Source organism: Carcharhinus amblyrhynchos, chromosome 22, assembly GCF_965287045.1.
Source record: "Carcharhinus amblyrhynchos chromosome 22, sCarAmb.v2.hapA, whole genome shotgun sequence".
NCBI classification, from domain to species: Eukaryota; Metazoa; Chordata; class Chondrichthyes; order Carcharhiniformes; family Carcharhinidae; genus Carcharhinus; species Carcharhinus amblyrhynchos.
The window spans coordinates 37,942,292-37,967,107 of record NC_137345.1 but is presented as its reverse complement, the minus strand read 5'-3'; the positions used below and the strand labels follow the sequence as shown (position 1 = coordinate 37,967,107).

General features: G+C 45.3%; 1 protein-coding gene across 1 annotated transcript; it reads left to right on the top strand.

Annotated features, from left to right (window-relative positions):
- Window positions 1–12,081: 12,081 nt before the first annotated feature.
- Window positions 12,082–24,024, top strand: LOC145356937 (bcl-2-like protein 15). Its single transcript, XM_080209948.1, has 4 exons — window positions 12,082–12,220; window positions 16,765–16,889; window positions 17,770–17,982; window positions 23,243–24,024. The coding sequence occupies exons 1-4, from the start codon at window positions 12,109–12,111 to the stop codon at window positions 23,261–23,263; spliced, it is 471 nt and encodes a 156-aa protein (XP_080066074.1). The 5' UTR covers window positions 12,082–12,108; the 3' UTR covers window positions 23,264–24,024.
- The last annotated feature ends 792 nt before the right edge of the window (window positions 24,025–24,816 follow it).

The window sequence follows — 24,816 nt, the reverse complement described above, 5'->3', positions numbered from 1 at the left end:
AGATCTTTTAGTAAAAACAAAATACATTCATTGTTAAGGAAACTTAAATTAGCAGATTTTCTGCTTCAGAGCAATCAGCCAGCCAGTCGCACATTCAGCTCAAAATTTCACTCGCCTTCAGAACAGACTTTGGCACAGTGGTTAACACTGTTGCCTCACAGTGCCGGGTTCAACTCCTTGTGTCACTGTCTGTGTGGAGTTTGCACATGTGTTTGCTCTGGGTGCTCCAGTTTCCTTCCACAGTCCAAAGATGTATAGGTTTGATTGGTTGGCCATGCTAAATTGCCCCTTCGTGTCAAGGGGTTAGCAGGGTAAATAAATGGGATTATGGGGATAGGGGATGGGTGAGGTTGTAGCCAATGCAGGCTCGATGGGCCAAACGGCCTCCTTCCACACTGTAGGGATTCTGTGATCTTGATTTTACACACATTTTTGCTCTATCTCATTTGTATAACCAGAAACCTAAAATATTTCATAAAGTAGCACATTCAGACAGCTTTCTCTCACATTAGAAAATATTCTCTGATATATTTAAGTGTTAATGTGCAGACATTTCAAGAAAATAGGTTTATCTCAAAACATAAGCATTCCAACACATCATCTGTGAGTAACCTGATTTTAAATAGTCAAAAACATCTTTAAAAACTATCCGGACCGATTGGTCGAAACTCAACGTTGCAATCAACAACTTCATTTTTTTTAATTTTAACACTTAAAAGCTTTTAAAACATTTTTACTAGTACCCTCATATCTAAAAATACCTTCATGTTAAAAGCCATTTTGAAAGCAAACAGGTTTCGTTAGCAGCAGATCACCACAGTGACTTGTTTCGTTGGAGGGGGTGTAGCCAGTTTCAGTACAATGTTTATCAAACAAATGCAAAAGATCACTTGATGCTGGACGTAGCCTGCCTTGAAATTCCGAGACTTTCTGTGCTCGCTTGGGCAGTTTTCACTGATTAACCAGTGAAAACTCTAAGCCATTGAATGGACTCTTGTTGGTAACTCATGCTCTATCTCAGTTATATCCTGGCCAATCTTAAGGTTCAATGTTTCCTCATAATTTCAGCTAGTTTTCTAAGAAGCACTGAAAGAATGTGAGCGCAGTGACCTGGATTGTTTGCTCAAGGGTAATAAACAATGTTCCCTTATCCCTCACAGTGACATACATCCATGTTTTGCTCTGTAATAATAGTGAACATGGATAACCTCATCATTATTCACATTGGTACAGTGGTTAACACTGCTGCCTCACAGTGCCAGGGATCTGGATTCAATTCCAGATCGGGTCACTATCTGTGCAGAGTCTGCATGATCTCCCCGTGCCTGTGTGGGTTTCCTCCAGGTGCTTGATTTCCTCCCACAGTCTGAAAGAATTGTTGGTTTGGTGCATTGGCCATGCTAGATTCTCCCTCAGTGTACCCAAACAAGCGCCAGAGTATGACGCTTAGGGGATTTTCACACTAACTTCATTGCAGTGTTAGCGTAAGCCTACTTGTGACACTCATAAATAAACTTTAAATTTTTTGGTTCAAGAGAAGTTGAGGATGGATACGAAATGCTGGCCATGTTAGTGATGCGTGAAAGAATAACAAACATAAATGAGAATCCATCACTAATGACACTGCATTTTCAGGCTCTATCTCCACTGTCAGACAGACACCAGAGACCCCATCCTGGACAGGTCATTCCTGACTGCTGATTATTTTCCAGCAAATTCTTCTTGGAATTGTGAATTTGTGTTGTTCCAAAAAGGAACAAGTCCTGCCCTCTGTACTCAAGGATTTCCCTTGAATAAAGACCTATTGGTTATTACCGGGGGGTAAGTATGTGTCGATGGAGTTGTGATCAGGTCAATACTCAGTTTTACTGCACAAGGAACTGCGCTACAGAAACTTTGCAAACTGCAGTGAAAGAACATAAGAACATAAGAACATAAGAAATAGGAGCAGGAGTAGGCCATCTAGCCCTTCGAGCCTGCCCCGCCATTCAATAAGATCATGGCTGATCTGTTGTGGCTCAGTTCCACTTTCCCGCCCTCTCCCCATAACCCTTAATCCCCTCTCTTATCAAGAACCCATCAACCCGCTTCTTAAAAATATTTAGCCAGGCAGCCTCCACCACTTCAACGGGCAGAGAATTCTAGAGATTCACCACCCTTTGAGTGAAGAAGTTCCTCCTCAACTCCGTTCTAAACCGCCTCCCCTTTATCTTGAGGCTGTGCCCCCTAGTCCTACTGTCTTTTTTGAGCGGGAAGAGTCTCTCCACCTCTATCCTATCCATCCCATTCATCATCTTGTACGTCTCAATGAGATCTCCCCTCATTCTTCTAAACTCTAACGAGTACAAGCCTAGTTTATTCAGCCTCTCCTCATAGCTCAATCCCCTCAACTCCGGTATCAGCCTAGTAAACCTCCTCTGCACTCCCTCCAGGGCCAAAATATCCTTGCGCAGGTGCGGCGCCCAAAACTGCACACAGTACTCCAGCTGCGGCCTCACCAGTGCCCTATACAGCTGCAGCAAGACCTCCCTACTTTTATATTCAATCCCCCTCGCTATGAAGGCCAGCATCCCATTCGCCTTCCTGACCACCTGCTGCACCTGCAAGCTGGGTTTTTGCGACTCATGCACAAGGACCCCGAGGTCCCTCTGCACCGTCGCCTGCTGCAGTTTTTCGCCACGTAAGTAATAGTCCTTCCTACCATTCTTCCTACCAAAGTGGACCACCTCACACTTGCCAACATTAAATTCCATTTGCCATTTCCTGGCCCATTCGCCCAGCCTATCTAGATCCTTCTGCAGACTCTCCACACCCTCTGCACAATTTGCCTTTCCCCCAATCTTGGTGTCATCAGCAAATTTCGACACCCTGCACTCGGTTCCCTCCTCCAGATCATCTATATAAATGGTAAATAGCTGAGGCCCCAGCACCGACCCCTGGGGCACCCCACTAGTCACCAACCGCCAATCCGAATAGCACCCATTGACCCCCACTCTCTGCCTCCTATTTGACAACCAATCCTCTATCCACGCTAACACCCTACCCCCAACTCCATGTCCCCTGACCTTCTGCAATAACCTCTTGTGAGGTACCTTGTCAAACGCCTTCTGAAAATCCAGAAAGACCACATCCACCGGCTCTCCTCTATCCACTGCCCTAGACACATCCTCATAGAACTCCAGTAAATTTGTCAGACACGACTTCCCTTTAATGAAACCGTGTTGCGTCCGCCCTATCAAGCAATTCCCTTCAAGATGCCATTAAAAGACATTAAAACATTAAAGACATTAAAACAAAGACATTAAAACAAATTAAATCTCTAGAAAGCTTACCTGTGTCACTAATGCTGTGCAGAACGAATCCTCTGGCCCTTGATTGTAGGAAGGCTGATATCAGTGTACTTGGGCTAGATATTTATATGCACCTTGTTTTGTATTTAGGTTGTAAAGAACAGTATTCGTCTCGATGTGTGATCAAACAACACCCTTAAAAGGACATGCTGGGATTAGTCAGAGGGAGGAGCAACTTTAACAGGATAAGATTTGAATTATTTTAATCAGCTGACTGCTTTATATTCTCCCGTAAATCACCTGATACGAAATCCCCGACTCTGTTTATTAGACTAGACAGGGACGAAGCAGTTTCCTTTAAACTCAGGACGTGTATTATTCAAACACTTCCTCATCTGAGCAACGTGGATCAAGTGACTGCCCCTTGCAAACAGAGGCCTAACTCCAGCATTGCATAACTGCGACCCAGAATAAAACTCAACAAAAACAATCTGAATCCCAAAGCACCTTACACATCCTCAGAATATTCCAGCATGCTCTCCAGTCAATGCAGTGTAGTCACTGTAATAATGTAAGAAATGAAACTGCTAATTTGTGCACAGCAAGCTCCCACACATAGCCATCTGATTGTGGCCAGATCATCATGTAGGTGCTAGTGTAGGGGTAAGTATTGGATAGGACACTGGAGAAATCCCCCCCCACCGCTCTTCTTCAGAGAATCCCTACAGTACAGAAGAGGCCATTCGGCCTATGGAAACTGTACAGACTCTCTGACAGGGTACCTTACTCAGGCCCTCTCCACATCTTTCCCATGACTCATACATCTATCCTTCAGATCTTGGGATACTAAGGGACCAGCCCACCTAACCCACACATCTTCGGACTGTGGCAGGAAACCCAGAGGAAACCCACGCAGATAGGAGAAAACATGCAGACTCCACACAGAGACTGACCCAAGGCTGGGATTGAACCCAGGTCCCTGCCACTGTGAGGCAGCAGTGCTAACCACTATACCACCTTGCCACTTTGATAATGCCTGAATTCTCTATGTCCACTACACACTGTGCCCTGATAGGACAGATGGTTAACATCATTAATACAGGAACTCAACATATTTCTCAATGAAGGATAATCATCTTCCCCCAGCCCACATGTGCTGGTGACGGTGTTATCATGTACAGACCTGTAAGTTGGTATATGGTGCAATCACCATGCCAATAATCTCTGACGCTGTGATTCAAAATTTACAGAAGCAGACAGGTGGCATTTTCAGAGAGATTACCTTTACTGTAAACCCGATGGGGGAGCCGTGATTTCTCATTGAGCAAGTTTCATGTTCCAAAGGAAAGTAAGAATTCTTATCAGGAATTTAGACTGACAGGAATCCCTTTACCTAACTGCCCTGTCACTGAGATCATCCATCTCAGTACAGTCTAGTTTTGTTTTCTTGTAGTATTTCCAGATTTGCTGATGACACCAAAATGGTGGAAACATAAACTGTGAGGAGAATGCAAGGATATTTCAAATGAATGTGCTGGAACATAACAGATGGAATATAATGCAAACAATTGTGAAGTTATTCAGTTTGTAGGAAAAACAGAAAGGCAAGGTGTTTCTGAAATGGTGAGAGATTGGGAAGTGTTGGTGTCCAAAGGAACCTGGGTGTCTTTATCCATGAGTCACTGAAAGCGAAGGGGGGTAGTAAGCAATTCAGAAGTAAATGGTACACTGGCCTTACTCTGATGGATTTGAGTACAGGAGTAAGAAAGTCTTGCTGCAGCTATGCAGAGCCTTGGTTAGACCACATCTGGAGCATTGTGTAGAGTTTTGGTCACCTTATCTGAGGAAGGTTATACTCACCATGCAAGGAGTGTAACGGAGGTTCGCCAGACTAATTCCTGAGCTGGACAAATTGAGCACACTGGGCTTGAATTCTTTGGAGTTTTGAAGAATAAGGAGTGACTTCATTGAGGCTTACAAAACTCATACATAGAGGTTGACAGGGTGAATATAGCTCAGACATTTTCCCTGGCTGGTGAATGTAGAAAGAGGGAACAAATCACAGGATCATTTCAGATTGAGAAGAGGAGAAATTTCTTCACACAGAGTGTGGTGAGTCTCTGGGATTCTTGACTCCAGAGGTACTGTGGAAGCTCGATCACTGAGCATGTTGAAGATAGAAATTGATGGATTTCTGAATATTAAAGACATTGGGTGATATGGAGATGGTGGCAATGAAATAGATGATCAGCAATGATCTAACTAATGGTGAAGCAGGCTTGATGGGCCGAATGGCTTACTCTATTCTTTTGTTCCTAACCTGAGTTTCATAGATCACAGAGTATAGCTGAGACAGCAAATAAGACAACACCATCTTTCTGGCTCCGAAGTCTTGTTTAGGCCAATATTCAGCGGATATGTTGACCCTCTCTTTCCTATTAATGTAATATCCGCCTTAGGAATCAGCCTCAATATTCCACCTCGCAAATGCCTCTTTTATTCATCTTGTGGCAGCAATGTTCCAGACCCACCTCCCCCCACTCTCCCCACCCCCGCAGTGGGTTCTCCCGCAGTGGGACCAGTGAGCCATTGAAATCTCTGTTCACATCAGCTGGCCTGGACGATCCTGTTGGCATGAGGGCTGGAAGATTCCAGCCTGTAAATCAGTGTATGAGGTTGAGCGTGGGATAAAGACCATGTTGCCATGAAGATGTGTAAGAGTTTAGACATAGCCACACAGCACAGGCCATGTGTGGTGTCTAATGAACCAATATAGCAAAAAGAGTGACGAACAAAGCTGATTTCAAACTAAAAGTAGCATTTGTTAATGCATCAAATAACCATGTTGCAGTGAGGGCATTCAATATGAATGAAAATAGGAAGGAATCTGCCCTGAAGATACCCAAGACGAAACGCTCCATAGGGAGGGAGGGGTGTGGTGTATTGTCACTGAACTAGTAATCCAGAGACCCAGGGTAATGCTTAGGGACCTGGGTTCGAATCCCACTACAGAAGTTGGTGACATTTAAATTCAATAAAAACCTGGAATTAAGAATCTACTGATGACCATTAAACCATTGTCATTATCGTAAAAACCCAACTGGCTCACTAATGTCCTTTAGGGAAGGAAATCTGCCAACCTTACCTGGTTGGGCCTACATGTGGCTCCAGAGCTACAGCATTGTGGGCTTTAATTACCGAAAGAAGTCTTACAACATCAGGTTAAAGTCCAACCAGTTTATTTGATAGTAATTACTATCAAATTATCAGTCCAATTACTATCAAATAAACTGGTTGAACTTTAACCTGGTGTTGTGAGACTTCTTACTGTGTTTACCCCAGTCCAATGCCGGCATCTCTACATTACGGCTTTAAATACCCTCAGAGATGGGCAATAAATGTTGGCATGACCAAATAAAAAAAAGCCAAGAACATGACCTGGAGAAACGGTGTCCAAAACCCATCAGAATGATTATCACCTCACCAGAAACACAATGTGTATATAGACACATAAATGGGACAGAACAAACTGAGTCTAACAATGATTTCAGAGCAACAGTTGGTTGGCGTAGTTACTTTATGGAATGAATATTTCCAGTGTTGCTGCAGAAGGCCACAATGTCTCAGGCATGCAATCATACCAACTTGCTATGCCAATTGACCAGTGCAGAGAGCCAGTAAGATCATCCCCTTTTTCCTCTCCTTTTTCCCAACAATCAATGACAGCTTCACCATCATCACCACTGAGGCTAGTTTATATTCCAGATTTCATTAATCACCTTTAGATTCCACCAGCTGCCATGGTGGGATTTGAAGCCGTTTCCCCAGGATATTAACCTCAGCTTCTGGATTGCCAACCCAGTGACATTGCCACTAGCTACCATCGCCCCTAAACTTTAGCCTCTTCTATTGAGTAAGGGCACAGTGGCACAGTGGTTAAGTACTGCTGCCTCACAGTGCCAGGGACCTACATTTCTGGCTTGGGTCTGTGTGGAGATTGCATGTTCTCCCCATGTTTACGTGGGTTTCCTCCGGATACCCCAGTTTCCTCCCACAGTCCAAAAATGTGCAGATTAGTTGCACGGTCATGCTCAATTTCCCAGACCCACCCACACCTACAACCCCACTCTCATAACCCCATCCCCAAAAACCCCCAGCCACACATCCCACTCCCACCCCCACACAACCCACACCTATCCCCACAAACCCCCCCATTCCCCACCTCCACACATCCCACCCACACTCAGCCCCCACCCTCACACACCCTCCCACTCCCCACGCCTCCACACCTCCCACACTCTCACAACTCCACTCTCCCACGCCTCCACATACCCTACCTCCCCACCCACCCCCGCCCCCAGCTCTCTCAATGGAGTTCCAAGTGTTGAGAACAGATGAGAACAGCCAGTGGAAAGATGTGTTGATCGATTTAAATCTCAGATGGAGTTCAGAGTGAGTGAACATGAGGATACACACTTTGCAAAGGAAGAGAAATCACAATATGTTCTAAATGGTGGAAAACTAGAAACTATGGATGAAGCACTGATTTCCAAATCAGTCATTCCTTCGCCAAGCAAACTGAAAATATCCCTAATAAAAATTACAATGATCTGATCAGAGCAGAGCAGATACTCACCCACTGAGCTTCAACTTACAAACTCTGAATTCCTTTCTGAGAGACTGAGAGAAGAATTCACCTTTGAATTGAGTGTGTGCAGTGTAAGGGAAGGCTTTGTTCTTTCAACAAACAATCAGTTTGATTGCCGGAACATAAAGGCAAATGAGCCATAAAGGCCTGTTGCCATGGGAGACATATTGTTAAAGTGAACAGCCAATGAGCTTGGCAGCTTCATGTCTGGACTGAGGAAAGGATTCCAAGGCCTGACACACCTGAGCTGCATACCAAGCTGCCGGTGTAATGCCTCCCTCCTGTCCCAACAGGGTAAGCTGGTAAACAAGGTGAGAGAGGGAGTTATAGTGACAGCATGGTCACATAATGGCCTATAGCAACTGGGGCCAAACTCCTTTCTCTTAAGTTGTGTAATAGAAAGCAGATCCTGTGATCTGATATGGGAAGTGTTACTTCACTGTAAGATGTGACTGTTCCTTTCCAGAGCTTGACACTACCTGGAGGGAACACTGTTTGTGGAGGGTAACGAGGAGGCAGGGCAGGAGGAGGAGGCTATGGGCACAGTGAGAGAGAAAAGAGGGCACTCCTGCCCCCAAACTGTATCTTAACCTTCCCCATAACACCACATCCAGAGCCCAGCCTCCTCATTGCCTTCATTAGCTCCACCCAATGTAGGCAGTCTCAGATCTGACTGTGAATGAGTGCACACGTTAAATAAGCTGCTCCCAGTATTCAACTTCTCAAGCCTATCTCGTGATTCTTTATGTCCCTTAGTCCACAGGAGCAAACACAATAGTGAGCACTGTTACAGTAGGCCGGTCAGGGATGGTTATCCAATTAATGTGGACAGTGCCACAATGGGATCATTCTCAGGTGCCAAGGAAAAGCACCAATGAGGCCTGATGTCAATATTGATTGAGGCACAAAGGTTAAAAAGGTTCCACCTGGACAACTCAAACAGCAAATTTCACTTGGCCTCCAGCTCACTGAATGGCTGAGGGAATTCTGTGCATGGAAATTCCCCTCCCTTTGACCCCACATCTTCCACTGTGTTTGAGGTTGAGGAAGGGGTCACCTACGTTCTGGGGTGGGTGGGGAAGGGGCTGCTAACCACGCTCTGGGGACAGTTAGTGACTCAGGCAGGGGCAATCCACACACATTCCAAATAATTTATCAGGCAGTGTGTTACAACCGGGTCCACTGGATAGCCCAGAGTAACTACACAATATAGATCCATGTTTGTAAATGGACGGAGTTGTTTATAGACTCAGAGCTAGTTTCACCATGACTTGGTGTCACCTGGCTACAGGGAGCAATTTTTTAAAATCTTACCAGCTCATTCTGTTACCTAGCAAAAGAAAATATGTTGGAAAGCTAAAATCAGAATAGAAAATGCTGGAAAATGCTCAGCATCCGTGGAGAGAGAACAAGCTAGTGTTCCAGCCTGAAATGACCTCACATTCGATGAAACATTAACTATGTGTGCTATACCACACCTGACATTGGTTCAATCCTGACTTCATCACTCACAGGTAACTGTGGGTGACCGTTTAATGGAGTCAGATGCAAATGCTAATGGTGTTAATCAGTCAGCAAGCAGTGAAAGAGAACATTCAAATGAGAGAAAGAAAATGAAAGAGAGATTGTTTAATCTGGAATAAACACCAAGAGATTAGATTGAAATTCCCTTTTCTCGGGAAAGATAAGAACTAAACCCTAACCTGTGGATCAAAATTTGTTTAGCCTGCTTACTGTCACGAGGTTTTTCCTTGCAAAGGTAAATGCTGAGGCAACAGGTTAGCAGCAATAAAACAATGAAACTTGTGATTGCAGATTGCTGAACAGAGTTTAAACATGGAATCAGTCAGCACAGAGCTGAAAGTGGGTCTTTCTCCCATAGAAAACTACTGATAAAAACAGAGGCTGATTTAAAAACCTGTTTTCGAAGTGATAACATTGACCCAATCCTGTATCAGTTTAAAATCAGAGCTGGCTGAGGTTTGATTAGAAATGTCACCAGGTCTGCTGTCTGCTCTGAGGGTGGAGTTGGGGAAAGGTGGGGTGCGGGAGATCTGCCTGGAGGGGATTTCACCTGAGGATCAGCACACTTCAGATGAGGGGCAAGGTTAGAAATGTTCAGCAGGTTTTAAGTTTAAAGTTTATGTATTAGTGTCACAAGTAGGCTTACATTAACACTGCAATGAAGTTACGTGAAAATCTCCTAGTTGCCACACTCCGGCACCTGTTCAGGCACACTGATGGAGAATTTAGCATGGTCACTGCACCTAACTAGCATAATTTTCCGACTGTGGGAGGAAACAGGAGCACCCGGAGGAAACCCACACAGACAAGGGGAGAATGTGTAAACTCCACACAGACAGTCACCCACGCCGGCTACATATACCTCCCATTGTGATCCACCAGAAAAGTTGCTTGTCGCAATGGGAGAATCGCAGCCAATATTTCATAAACTTCTGTTTATTATTGATAAATAAAATACTGGAGGAGATGAAACATTCTGATTGGACAGGTCTGTTGGGGATGGAGATCAGACATAGGTACACTCAAAGTTACCCACACAACCCAAGGAAAAGTTTCCTTTCATTCTGACCATTGGGCTTTATAAGATGTTTTACAATATCTCCTTTAATTCTGGGTAAAGGGAGACATTTCAACAGAGAGATGTGCCTGAAGACAAGCCCATGTAACCTGCTTGTTATGGAGATATTTGCATAGGATTTACTGCTGCCTGTTTTACCACGGTGGGAGGTGGCCCACCAATGCCAGTGACGGGATACTCTGGTCCTGCTATTGTCAATGGGGTTTCCCATTGAGTGCAAGCCTCACCACCGGCAAACCCGTGACAGGGGTGAACCATTGGTGGGGCTGGAAAATCAAGTTTTAACATCTCAACAAAAGAGGAGGCAGCTGAGAATCGGGACCTTCAGATTTGGTTAGACTAAGAGATTCTGAGTGGAAAGAAGTCTTACAACAGACGTTAAAAAAGGATTGATGTCAGGTTAACCACCAAGCAGAATGCTGGTGAGGCTACATTCCCAATTGGAAGAATGAAGGCTTAAAGACTGGAATTGCCAGATGAAACCTAGCTACTGAAAGTCCATTTGATTATGCACAAAGGATTGAGTGGCAGAAGTTTTTGTTTAAAAGGACATGAAGCAGGAGAGAAAGAGGTCCTGTTAAAGCCAGGAGGAACTTGGAGACTTTCAACACAAGACAAACGTGGTGCAATGCATGGTGTGGGGTACTTGCTTGTGTTCGGAAGTTAATAGGGAAATACCTTTTCTGTAAGTTAATGTACTGAATTTTCCAGCCTTTCTCATTGGTGGGATCCATGGCCATGCTAAATTTCCCAGACCCCCCACACCTATAACCCCACTCTCATAAACCCATCCTTAAAACCCCCCAGCCCCACACATCCCATTCCCACCCCCACACAACCCCACCATCCCCACCTCCCAATGCTGACCTCTCCCCCCTTCCCTTCCCTCCCCCCAACTCCGCCCCATGGCATGTTCCCTGGCAGCAGTGGGTAAGTCATGCAAAATGCCGTAGACAGTGGCAGGACTGCAAGATACCACTGGTGAGCTGCCTTCTCCCTGGAAAACGCCGTGGGGAACCGGAAAATCCCACCCACTGTAATGGTTGGCTTGTACAATTATGTGTAGTTGATGTGAAGTTTTAATTTGTGAATGTGTTAAAACGCAAACTTTTATCACATAATCCTTGGGTTAGTCACTGGGAAATGCATATCTGTATTTAAAAGTTCTTGATTTTTCAGAGATTATAACACTTGGCAGGATCCATGAGATTGTAAGGAATTATAGGAGCTAGGGTAAGGATCTGTGAGAGGGTAAGGAATTATAGAAGCTAGGATACTCAAGCTAGCCTGTCAAGAACCTGGTACAGGTTGGGGAAATGACATTGATACATGCTAATTTCTGTAATAACAGGTAAATTAAAGGTCAGTATCTCATCAATATGTTGCAACAATCAAACCTTATCCTGTCTGCCTGCCTATTGGCATGTCTCTGCCTACTGAAAGTGAAAGAAAACAATAATGTAGGGGAGGAGTAAGAGAGAACAGTCCTCCAACCACAGGGCGGCAACTCTGAAAAGAGTGAGCTATAACAGGGGAAACATTTCGCACTACAGCTTCCTGCTTCTAAAATGGCAACACAAAAGCTGTTTGAGGAACAAACAGAGTATCTGGTGAATCTTCTGTTGCAAGATGAAGATGATCTTGACATCGGCTTTCGCTGCATGGAGGATCCTGTAGAAGGTAGGATGTAGTACAGTCAAGATCAGCTTCAAACAGCCATGTGCTAGCATTTGATGCTGGGGAGACCACAGCTACCAGGATGGTTAGATTTGGATGGTGCAGAATGCAGAAGTGCGCTGAAGAAAGCTAGATGTTCAAAGACCAACACATTTCATTTCTGCCAGATCCGTCCCTTCCTCCCTGGAATTTTGTCCAGCCAATTGAGAAGCTTTTTTGGCTGTGGAGAACACTGAGGCCCAGGTTAATCAGCTAGTGCCCACTCACAAACCCTGTGTAACATGTCCCATCGGATCGGGTCACCAGCTGGGTCACTTCTCGCAGAAGACCCACTGCCCTGTATTGTGGACATTGATCTGAGTTAATGCAGTAATCTGACTGTCAGTCTATTATCCACATACCCCTCCCGGGGGCAGCGGGGGCAGCCTGCTATTGGCTGGCAGCGGAATATTCGGCTCCCGCCGCTGTCATTTTCCATTGTTCACACCCTCATGCTCCAGAAAACTTGTGGCAGGGGTTCGCCATCAGTGGAAACAGCCGGAAATTACAGCCATCATTGCTCATTAGATTTCTGGTTTTAAAACATCTAAAGACTTGACCTTAGTGAGAGTGTGGATCTTAGGTGGATTTTCCACTTGGTACTCCAATTGTTACAAATGCCTTGGGCATGATTTTACCAACTCATCACTTCCACACGGTGAGCTGGAATAAAGAGAAAAATCTGCTGTCTCCCACTGCCCCCGCCCCCCCTCAAGTGGTGTGAAAGGGCGCAAAGATTATTAGCATGAGATTGACTGGATTTCCATATCACTAGTGAGTTCAGCACCCAGCTACTCCCTCCCGGATACTTCCCACCTCTCCAGTGTGATGTCTCACCAGTGCCTACCAGCACTGCTCTTTAACAGTGTGGTTTGGTGCAGGAGCAGTGTTGGACAATGAGGCGGTGAATACTGCCTACCCCCTGGGTGCATATCAGCCGCTGCTATGCCGGATGTGGTGGGGGTCTTACATTGGTGCAGCTGTTTTGTCGGCTCCTGCAGTCTGGGGGTCCTCAGGTTGGGGACTGCCGCTGGCCTGGGGCTCGTGTTGCGTGCGTTTGGGTTAGGCCAGCTTAGCCCCCTGGCACTGCGCAAGAGGCAAACCCCAAGGGGCTCCATGGCACTGCCCGCCAGGCATTGGGCATTCCCAGGGGGTGGAGCCAAAGGGGGCAGGGCCTATTGTGGGGGCCTACACAGGGAGATTGATGGGTGGTGGGCCATCCTACTGCCACTCTGCAGTTGGGATCAGTGGCAGAGGGAAGGAAGCGGTTAATCAGGGTCCGGGGGGGTCAGGATTGCAGGGGTGATGGTCAGGGAGATCAGGACTGGCGGGACATTGGGGCTGGCCCGAGATGTCCAGGAGTCCAGCGATTGGGCCGTGGGGGGAGGGGGTTCGATGGGGGTAGCGGCAGGGAGGGGGGTTCGCATGGTCAGCAGTGCAGGGTCACGGGGCTAGCCAGTGATCGGGAGCGCATGGGCTGATCTCGGCACTGACAGATCGACGCATGCGCAGTGGCCCACTCAACGCTATGCTGCCGGCCTCTCCAGCGGGAATAGGCCCTGCCTCCAACAGATTTTCAACGTGAATCTCTCTGTGATACCCAGAGTGTGGAAGGTTCATTTTGAAAATCCCACTGTAAAAAATCAACAGGATTTACTCCAGTTTTTACATAAATTCGGCAGTTAAAATTTTTTTGGTAGAGTCCCAGCCCTGGTCTTAATCTATTCCATTTAGAATGGTGATCGTGTCACACAACACAATGAAGGATCCCTCAATGTGACTTTGTCTCCACAAAGACTGTGCAGTAGTCAGTCCCCATGCAGGGCAGCATGATGGCACAGTGGTTAGCACTGCTGACTCACAGTGCCAGGGACCCAGGTTTGATTCCCGGCTTGGGTCACTATGTGTGGAGTTTGCATATTCTCCCCATGTCTGCATGGGTTTTCTCCGGGTGCTCTGGTTTAAAAGACGTGCTGGTTAGGTGCATTGACCCGAACAGGTGCCGGAGTGCGGTGACTAGGGGAATTTCACAGTAATTTCATTGCAGTGTTAATGTAAGCCTTATTTGTGATTAATAAATAAACTTTAATACAGTCATGGACAGATAAATCTGTGACAGGCAGTTTGTTAAAAGAAAGGTCATGTAGGCTTAACCCTTTTCATGATTCCCTCGCCAACTTCCACAAGCCCAGTCTGGTTGATATGTTCATCAGGACTTGACCACCACAGTCAGTAATGATGTTACCAAGCCACGCTTAGTGATGGATATTAAAGACCCCAGTCAGAGTAAATTCTGACCACAAGTGGTGTTCAGCATGGAACAGCATTGATTCATCAGCTGAGGGGGACGGTATGTGGTAATCAGCAGGAGGTTTCCTTGTCCATGTTTGACCAGGTGCCCTGAGACTTCATGGGGTCTGGAGTCAGTGTTGAGGACTCCTAGGGCAACTCCCCTCTGACTGTATAACACTGTGCCGCCACCTCTGCTGGGTCTGTCTTGCCAGTGGGACAGGGCATATCCAGGAATGGTAATGGTGGTGTCTGGGAATTGTCTGGTTCTACGAGTTGTCCATGTTGGGCTAGTGTGTGGGACGGCTGTCCAAATAGTAACACAAGCCTCAGATGTTAGTGAGCAGGACTCTCACTGGGTTGACTGGTGTCTGGGCCAATGTTGATTTACAGTTTCTGTACATCTAGGCGTTTGCTTGGCCTTTTCAGAGAATGGTTCATACTTTCCTGGAACAATGTATTGCGAAACCAACTCAAGATAAAGCTAACTTAGACCTTGTACTGTGCAATCAGGCACAATTCATTAGTAACAACATCGTAAAAGATTGACAGGAAATACAACAAGTCCTCATTTAAAATCATCCTTGAAAATCTCAACTTTCAGTGAAGCAACTTTCAGTGAAGCATATTCATCAATGTTAGTGCCAGTGTTAGGTTCCTTCAGACATTTCTAATCCAGAAAAAAAAATATACAAATTCTGTATGAAACATGTGCAGCATTGTGCATTCTTAATAGGTATAACTTGCAAAACAAAATAACTCTATAAATATAAAAGAAATATTGAATAAATTGAAATGAGATAATATTCACCAGTCTCTCAGTTTTGATCATGATTTGCTCCATTTCTATTCAATGGATTCTGGTAAGGTTGTTAACCTGTTAAGTCCAATACATTGTCTACCAGGTGTGGGCTGGTGCTGCTGGCACAGCTGGATCAGTTGGTCAGAGGTTTGTGCGCTAGTTCTCTCTTCCACTTTGATCTTACCTCTCCCAAGAGTGTCTGTATGTGTGGTACCTGAATTGTGTGAATGCACTGGTTGTGGATTCATTTATTAATCTTAAGCACATGAGAGCGTATGAACACAAACAGAAAGTTGGAGGGCTGTGTTCCTGAGTCTGCTTTAGGCCAAAGTGAAAACAAACACTAGACTACTTCCTTTTAGTGACTAAAATCCCTTTAAGATATAACTCCTTCTCCCATTTTAGTTGGTGTCCATGAGTTGGTGAAAAGGTGCGGTCTCTCCAGAGACGTGTTGAGACATCCCTAAAGTATTTGAATGATGGGGGCTTTAGATGACTGGCTGGGCTCTTTCACTGACTTGAAGATGACCTCGCAACCTCACCTGCTGCAGCATTTAGCCAGATTTGGGAGCTCCAGAGTGAATTAGAAGATTGCCGAGTCAGGTTCCTGAACAGCGAATGCTACACCCTGTATTGTTCACCCAAACAAGCCATGGAACAAGAAACTTGACCTTCAATGCCTCTGCCCGACACAGACTTTAAAATGACTGCCCTACCTCAGGCAGTGTAAAACCAGGGCCTCCAGAAGTAAAATCAGCTTCGAGTCAGGGGCTGGGCCTTTGCTGCACTGAAGCCCAGGTTTCAACTTCCTCCTTGCAAAACAAAAACCTTTTGGTTTTTGCACTCCAGCCTCTGTCAGTCGGCTTGTGCGTAATGTTCACTCGTGTCTTAGTCTTTTCTGTACTCTTTCAGAGGAACTGATACTAAGCGAAAGAGCGGACAAGGGTACTCCAAGATAGATGGGAGTGAGGTCATGCTGCATTCCTCTCATCACAGATAGTAACATTTAGGCTGCTGTGTGCCTTAGGTATATTTACTGGGTGTTTTCACTGGATATGATATTTGGAATATTCACTGGGTATGATATTGGGTATTTTCACTGGATATATTTACTGGGTATTTTCATTGGATATGATAGTGAGTATATTCGCTGGGTATGATATTGGAGATATCACTGGGTATATTGTTGAGATTATTCACTGGGTATATTTACTGGATATTTTCACTGGGTATAGCAGTAGGCCTACTCAGAGGGGAAATTGTTGGGAAACAATGAAAGCTGCAAGGATTGTTAAAGATGGTACTTCAGACAGAGAGTTATTTAAAAAGGCAAGAGGTCCCATTAATTCTGGTCAAGCTTCCACTGTTATTTCTCCTCCCAGTTTGTAACGTGTGCTGATTTGATTTTGTTCTGTAGATAGTGAAGCTCTCAAAGCTGTGGGTCAACGTCTGCGTCAGCTTGGAGATCTGATAGACCAGGAGTATATGGATTCCTTCACAAGAGATTTCCAGAGAGTGGCAGCTCAGCAAGCGACTGCTCAGGTAACGGTATATAATGGAATTGTTCCAACGGCCAAGTTAGCAGCTCCTGTGAATCAATAGGCGCTGCTGGAGGGGGTGACAATGGTGAAATAGAATCCTTACAGTGCAGAAGGAGGCCATTCAGCCCATTGAGTCTGCACTGACCACAATCCCATCCAGGCTCTACCCCATAACCCCAAGCTAGTCCCCAGATACTAAGGGACAATTTAGCATGCCAATCCACCTAACCCGCACATCTTTGGACTGTGGGAGGAAACCAGAGAACCTGGAGGAAACCCATGCAGACAGGGGTGAATGTGCAAACTCCATACAGTGACTCAAGCTGGGAATTGAACTCTGGTCCCCAGAACTGTGAGGCAGCAGTGCTATTGTCACAATAAAATGGGAACTGGCCTCTTTACTGTTAGGCTAGGTTGACGGTTATGATAAGTTGGCCAGTTCTCCCTCTCAACACTCTGACAGGAATTGTTCTGGTGTAACACAGACACTCTGTACATGGCAGCAAGGCCCAGAAATCCACCACATTTGCTGCCATAAACTCAGCGACAAGGGACCATGAGGGGGCCGGAACCCAGCTGTCCTCAGGCTCCACCACTTTGAGGTACAACCTTTGCTCTCCTCTTGCCAGAGAAATTGGGGGAAGCTAACAACGGGGTTTTGTTAATAAAATCACAACTGGCTGTGTAAGGGTAGGAAGTCAGTAAACTGTGTGAGGTGTGCTGGGTCCCTCCTGGTGTGGGGCTAATCCAGCTTACATAGGAAGACTGTATGGGTTCTGGATAAGGTTGGGGATGGTGCACAAGAAGTGAATGGAGCTAAAAGAAGAGGATAAGATTTCTGGGAGACTGTTAAGTGATTTTTCTCCTCTCTCTCTGTTAAGGCATGTGAACTTTTTTCTGATACGGTGAATCAATTCTGCAAAGAGAGGGCCGATGGAAACCTTTCTATTGAGCTGAATCTACTGAAGGTCTCTGTTTCACTGGGAACGTATGTTGCTAAGAAGATGCCGGCTCTATGTAGAGAGATTAAAATAGCCATGCAGAGCTTCATCAATAGCGAGCTGCAGGAACGGATAACTGAGGCTGGAGGATGGGTAAGAAGCATTTGGAGAGAGTGATCTCTCTCATTTTATTAATTTCCCCACTCAACAGCAGCTACCCTGGATATCACCTCTCATGAGCTCCACACTGAAAGATCTCACTCTGCTCCACAGTGGGACAATCCTTTCGAAAGCCTGCCATTAAATCAGCTTTCCACACTTCAGTATATTGAATGGTCGCAGAGCTGCAACTTTACATTATTCCAAGGCCAGTTGCCCATTTGTGAGATGGCTTTGGTGAGCTGACCTCACATGCCCCTCCTCACACAACTGCTTCTAAATTCCTGTCCATTAGCTCAGCAACAACAACTGCACGGGCGACCTCACTCCACTGTCATTGGTTCTAAACTAGCCCATCTGCCTCAGTCACCTGTAGCCCTCTCTGTGACAGATAACCCCTGACCTTGTCCAAATATGTCTTCCTTCATCTTCCTCAGATTCTTGTCCTAAGCATCTCTGTGTTGAGGATCCTCCAGTGGTTCCCATTCTTGAAATGTTGCCCAACCTAATATAGCTGTCTTTTGGTAGACCTTCTGTGTAAACAGTGTTTCAGGAACAAGTTTTGGACAAGACGTTAAACACCATTTCATATTAAATACAAAAGGCTTCCAGTCCCATCTGTGTTCTCCCTACCTGTTGCAGATTTCTGCAAATCCGTATTGTACATGAATAACACTAATCCCAGGAAAGGCTGAAACAGATTTGGGAATTCATTCCCCAAGCCAATCAAACAAACTGTACAAGGTCATGGTTACTCATGACAGATTTCAATATATGTACACCTTAAATTTTGTCCATTCCAACAAATGCCACAAAGACCGTGGGTTGGAGGGGGACAGAGAGGAGGAATCATTCACAGCACTGTATGGCGGCTTTGCTGGAGGAGAGATCAACTGCAGCCTACTTCCACTACAGTCACTGAGTAGTGGTGAATCAATTGGTAGAAATTTTTTTTATATACTTTTTTTTATACTTAAAATCATGTACATCATTGTGCTAATTAAGAATTAGGAAACTCGGGGAATTCTAACATCTATTTGGGAATTATTCAAGATGTAGTGACTGAACATCTTGTAAATTTTCAGTTGACCAGAGACAGCCAGCCTAAATTTCTAAAATGTAGCTTCATGTGTGATAAAGTTGATTGAAATTTTTGAAGAGATGGCTAAAGCAGGTGAACAGGTGAATGGATGTTATTTACTGTCAAGCATGACCAATAAGTGAACTTGCTTGTATAACACTACCCCATTTTTTATGATCCAAAATCTTGCTTCTACATTATTTCGGCAAACCCCCAGCCACGGTGGCACGCTACACTTGCATTAGTAAACAGCTTCAATTTTTCACCCCACAAATGAATGTTTTATTTCCTGGTACCTTATAACGAGGTGCAGGGGATGAAGCAGGCTTTGTGGAAATGCGTGGGAGTTGAGATATGTCCACATTGTGCCAAACCACAAAGATGGCAACCACCACATCCATGCCGGCAATTCACTTTTACATTTATTGATTCCCAATTCTGGTGGGACTTTTTTGAAGTGACAAAGGTGAACTCACCAACTGACATGGAAGGTGTACGGACCTTCAGAAATCAGTTGAAAAATTCCCTCATAAGCTAAAATTGAAGCTAATAGAACTGAGAGATAATTATTAACCTGGGGCCAGATTTTACCATTGTGTCACACTTTTACTCGGGCATGGTTAAAGTCAGGCGAGGCCAAGGTGCCCACTTTACCAAGGCCAAAAATGGCCACGTGTTTAAATTGATTTAATGAACTGCCCGGCCAACTTTATCAGCATTTCCTCTTTACCATCGTGAGCATGTGTCTAGATTGGGCGTCAAACAGACTTGCTCAGCAAAGCTCTGTTTTGGGCGCTCCAGCTTCTGAAGAGTAAATTCAGAGCTTCCAGCTGTTTTCTGACTCAGATCGGAGGTGGTGGGGGGCATGGTTTGGGGGTTGGGAACCCTCTGGTGGGAGGGGGAGGTGGAAGAAGGGAGGTCTGATTTTTTTTCTGGTGGGGGAAAGGGCGGGGGAAGAGGAGGAGGAGGAGATGGGTCAGATGTATCTGTGGTGGCTGGCGGGGGAGGGAGGAGGGAGGCCAGATCGTTGTCTGGTGGGGTGGGAGGGAGGGCAGAGGGAGGCCAGATTGTTGTCTGGTGGGGGGGAGTTGGAGAGGGGGAAGCAAGGGGAGGCTGGTCAGATCATTCTCTGGTGGGGGTAGGGGGGAGGCGGGGGGATGGAGGCTGATTGTTGTCTGGTGGGGAAGGTGGGGGGTGGAGGCCCAATCATCTCTGGTTGGGGGTGGGGGAGGAGTTAATTCTTTCCCATCACATTTCTAAGTTTGATCATTCCTGTTATAAATGCTACTTAGATTATCCTTCACTTGCCATGAATGTTGTTTCTTTTCCCCCTACACCAGCAACTTCAGAAGAAGTAGAAATTATCTTATTACCATTTCCCAAATTATCTTCTAAGCTTGGAAATGTAACTCTTGGAATTTACTGTGAGTTGGCTGTTGCTAAACATCGGCTGTTGCTAAACACAATTGCAAAGATTGCTGAATCAAGAAACGGCTATTACGCAATTTCAATAAAGGCCTGGATACGTACCTCAGTGGATTTTGCAAGTACAGGCAGCAGAGAGAAGGGATTCCACAGCTATAATAGCGCATTTGCACCTAATTAATGAAACTGTCAAAGTACTAAAGTACTCGGCTGTGAGTATGAAATATACTGGGGGACTGGGGAGGTGGGGGGGAGGCCAGATTGATCTCTGGCAGGGACGGGGGCAGGGCAGGGGAGTCCACCTATTACTCTTCAAGCGATCAGTGAGGAGGAAAAGGGGCAGAGGGTCACGATCGGTCTGGGTAGAGGGGGCTTGGAGGCTGAATATGTTGTAGGGGTAGGCATGATAGCTGTGGGGACTGTAACTCCTGGATCGCTTTATCTGCTTTTTGCAGCCTGGGAGCAGTGTGGCAGCGGGACAACTTTCAAAATTCTTTTCTCACAGTTCAGAGCTCCGATCATTTTGTGTGCGCTGAGCCCACAATTCAGACCCCTTTTTTTTTTCAGGCTAAGTGCGTGTGGGGGCGCCCGAGAACAGATTTCCAAATCAGATCTGAATTGCGCCCAGATTCAGCACTTTAGAATGAAAATGGTAAAAATCGGGCCCCTGGTCTGGAATTCTCCGACTGTTCATGCCGGCAGGATCTTCTGGTCCTGCCGATAGCGCACTCTTGCCACAGGTTTTCTGGCAGCTTGGGGTACAGTCATTGGGAAATCCCATTGACAGCGATGGGACCAGAAGCCGACAAATGCTGCGCTGTCTCTTGCTGTAAGAAAGATGCCACGGAGAGGCCAGAGAATCCATCCCGCTGCCCCATCCCGATTAGGAAATTGAATAACAAGGGTACAACATCCATATCCAACTAAGGAAGTAAATGATGGTGTTAAATTGAAAGAAAAGGGAAACAATGCTCAGAGGATCAGCGCCAGTTTGGAAACATTTTAGAATCCAGCAAAGAATGACTAAACAAAATGTGAGAAATAAATCAATAAGAAATATAGAAACAATCTGTCAGAGCTTCAATAAGTAAATAAAAAGGAAGAGAGTAGCTAATGGAAATATTGATCCCTTGGGGGATCAGACTCGGGAATTAATAAAGAAATAGCAGGGATTTTGACAGTAGGACGCACAAAAAACATCCAGATAAAAGTGGATGATTAAGGGTACTATGGAAGGAGGAATTTAAAACAAACATTGAAGAGAAAACTATCAGGAAAGCTAATGGGACTAAAGGCTGACAGTTCCCCTGGACCTAAAGGCCTGTATCCTCAGATCAGAAAAAAGTGGCTGCAGAGATAGAGGGTGCAATGGTTATAATCTTCCCCAATTCCCCAGATTCTGCAAAGGTCCCAGGATTAGAGAATTGCAGATGTAACTTCTCAATTCAAGAAAGAAGGGAGACAGAAAGCAGGAAATTACAGGTCAATTACCCTGACACCAGTCATTGGAAAAATGTGGCAATCACTAATAATGAGTAGCAGCAGGGCAGTTGGAAAACTATAATACAAACAATCAGGCAAAGTCAACATGGTTTTGTGAAAAGGAAGTGGTGTTGGGTAATTTTACTTGAATTCTTTGAGGATGGAACAAGTCAAGTGGACAAAGGGATTTCCAAAAATCTTTTGATAAGGGGCAACGTAAGAGGTTACTAAGGAGCTGATGATATTAGTGTGGTTAGGAGAATTGTTTAATTAACAGGACACAAGGGGTTAGGATTAATAAGTAATTTTCAAGTTATCAAACTGTAACTAGTGGAATGCCACAGGGATTGATGCTGGGGTCTCAGCTATTTACGATCTAGATCAATGAATATAATGAAGGAACAGAGTGTACTGTGGCCAAATTCAATTTGTGAGAACACAGAGTTAGCAAAGGAATATGGAGAGATTAAATGCGACATCCCAGAATACTAATGGTGAATATTCAGTGATGATAATGCTGTTGAGTGTCTGGGGGACATGCTTGAATTTTTCTTGCCTGGAGCCTGAGTGAAATGAATGGGAGGGTATTAACAGCACGGCCTGAATTCTGTCCCGGTTGTGCTGCATGGGAGCATTGAGGGTTTCAGCTTCTCAGGGATTGTGATTAGGACTGAACCCTGTACAATCAGCAGTGAACAGTCCATTCTGACCTGATGATGGAGGTAATGTCATTGGTGAAAATGCATGATAGACCTCAGACACTATCTTGAGGAGCTCCTGCAGCGATGTCCTGGGATGGAGATGGTCGACCTACAACAACAACCATCTTTCTTTGTACTGGGGGGTTTCCAGCTACTGGAGAGATTTTGTTTTTTTATTTCCCTCCATTGCCTACAGTTTTGTTCAGGATTCCTAATTCTGTTTTAATGTGAAGGACTATCATTCTCACCCCACCTCTCAAATACAGCTCTTACATCCATATTTAGACCAAGACTTTAACGAGGAAGCGTGAGCATGGAAGGAATGTACACAGAGGTGTATAAGTACATGAGAATGGTATATAAGAAGCAGTATATGTGGAAATGAGCGTACACTGGGAATGAATGAACTGGGGGAAGGAGTTTACATGTGAGAGGAATATACAGGGCAAAGTGTGTACATGGGGACAGCACGTACATGGTGGGGGATTGCACATGGGGAGAGCGTCCATGGGAAATGCGTGTACATGAGAAGGCAATTGTAATCAGTATCTTTCTTTTTCTTTAGGCAAATGTTCAAATTGAATGAAGATTCGGTGTGCCGAGAATTCAACAGCTTTGTACCTGTGTCCAACAGCAAGGTCCGATTGTCACAGAGAAACAATGTGAAGTCACAGCTTGTAAATGAACTTCATCATGCCCAGGAAACAGAAGGCGTTCAGCCCAGGGTGAAGTGTTTGTCAAGGTCTGTGCTTACTTGCACATGGCTACCTATGGATCACAACTCTATGCATTAACTCCAACTTAACTGACTGTTCCTGTAGATACCAGCTGATACCCCAGGAGCAGCCCTACAGTCTGTCACTCTCCACATCTTAAACACAACAAGTCCTGAAGAGGCTGGGATCAATGTGGGTGAAAGGATTTGAGTGGATGGGTATGTGGGTAATATATGTGAGTGAGGGCTGTGAGGACATGTGTGCAAGTGAGTGGGTGTGAGTATATATGTATGCGTAAGGTGTGCATGAGTTTGAAGTGTGTGTGTGTGTGTTGATATGCATTCCTAGGAGGCTCTGAGGTTCAACGGGAGGAGTAAGTTGATAGTTGTGAGATATAGTTAGGTATAATTGGATGGTTTACAGTTAGTATGCATACTTGCAGGTGTAGTGAGTCATTGTGAAGTTGGGTAGGTGCAAGCAATATGTAGAACATAGAACGTTACAGCGCAGAACAGGCCCTTCGGCCCACGATGTTGCGCCGACAAATTAAAAAAGCAATGACCCTCTAACCTAAACCAATCCCTTTCCATCCATAAACCTATCCACGGATCTCTTAAACACCCCCAAACTAGGCGCATCTACAACTGCAGCAGGCAGGGCATTCCAATCCCTCACCACCCTCTGGGTAAAGAACCTACCTCTGACATCCGTCCTATATCTACCACCCCTTAATTTAAAGCTATGCCCCCTCGTGCTAGCTTTCTCCATCCGAGGAAAAAGGCTATCACTGTCCACCCTATCTAAACCTCTAATCATCTTATATGTTTCAATAAGGTCCCCTCTTAGCCGCCTTCTTTCTAACGAAAACAACCCCAAATCCTTCAGTCTCTCCTCATAGGACCTTCCCTCCATACCAGGCAACATCCTGGTAAACCTCCTCTGCACCCTCTCCAATGCCTCCACATCCTTCCTATAATGTGGGGACCAGAACTGCACACAATACTCCAAGTGCGGACGCACCAGAGTTTTGCACAGTTGCAACATGACGTTGCGGCTCCTAAATTCAATCCCCCTACCAATAAACGCCAAGACACTGTATGCCTTCCTAACTACCTTATCTACTTGATTCCCAAGTATTCCCAAGTATGTATGCTGCTAAACCCACATAGGACAATATCGACTGTAACAAACACAGAAAACGTTGGAAAAACTCAGCAGTTCTGGCAGCTTCTCAGGAAAAACAGAAGTAGGCCAGAATTTTACTGTCCCGTCTGGCACAAGAATTGGAACAGGGCAGACCATAGCAAGATTTGCTGACCTCGGACAGGTTTTTATGGTTTCGGGATGAGCGGGGCCATAAAATCTCACCCATAACCCCTGAAGAAGAGTCACCTGGACTGGAAACGTTAACTGTGTTTCTCTC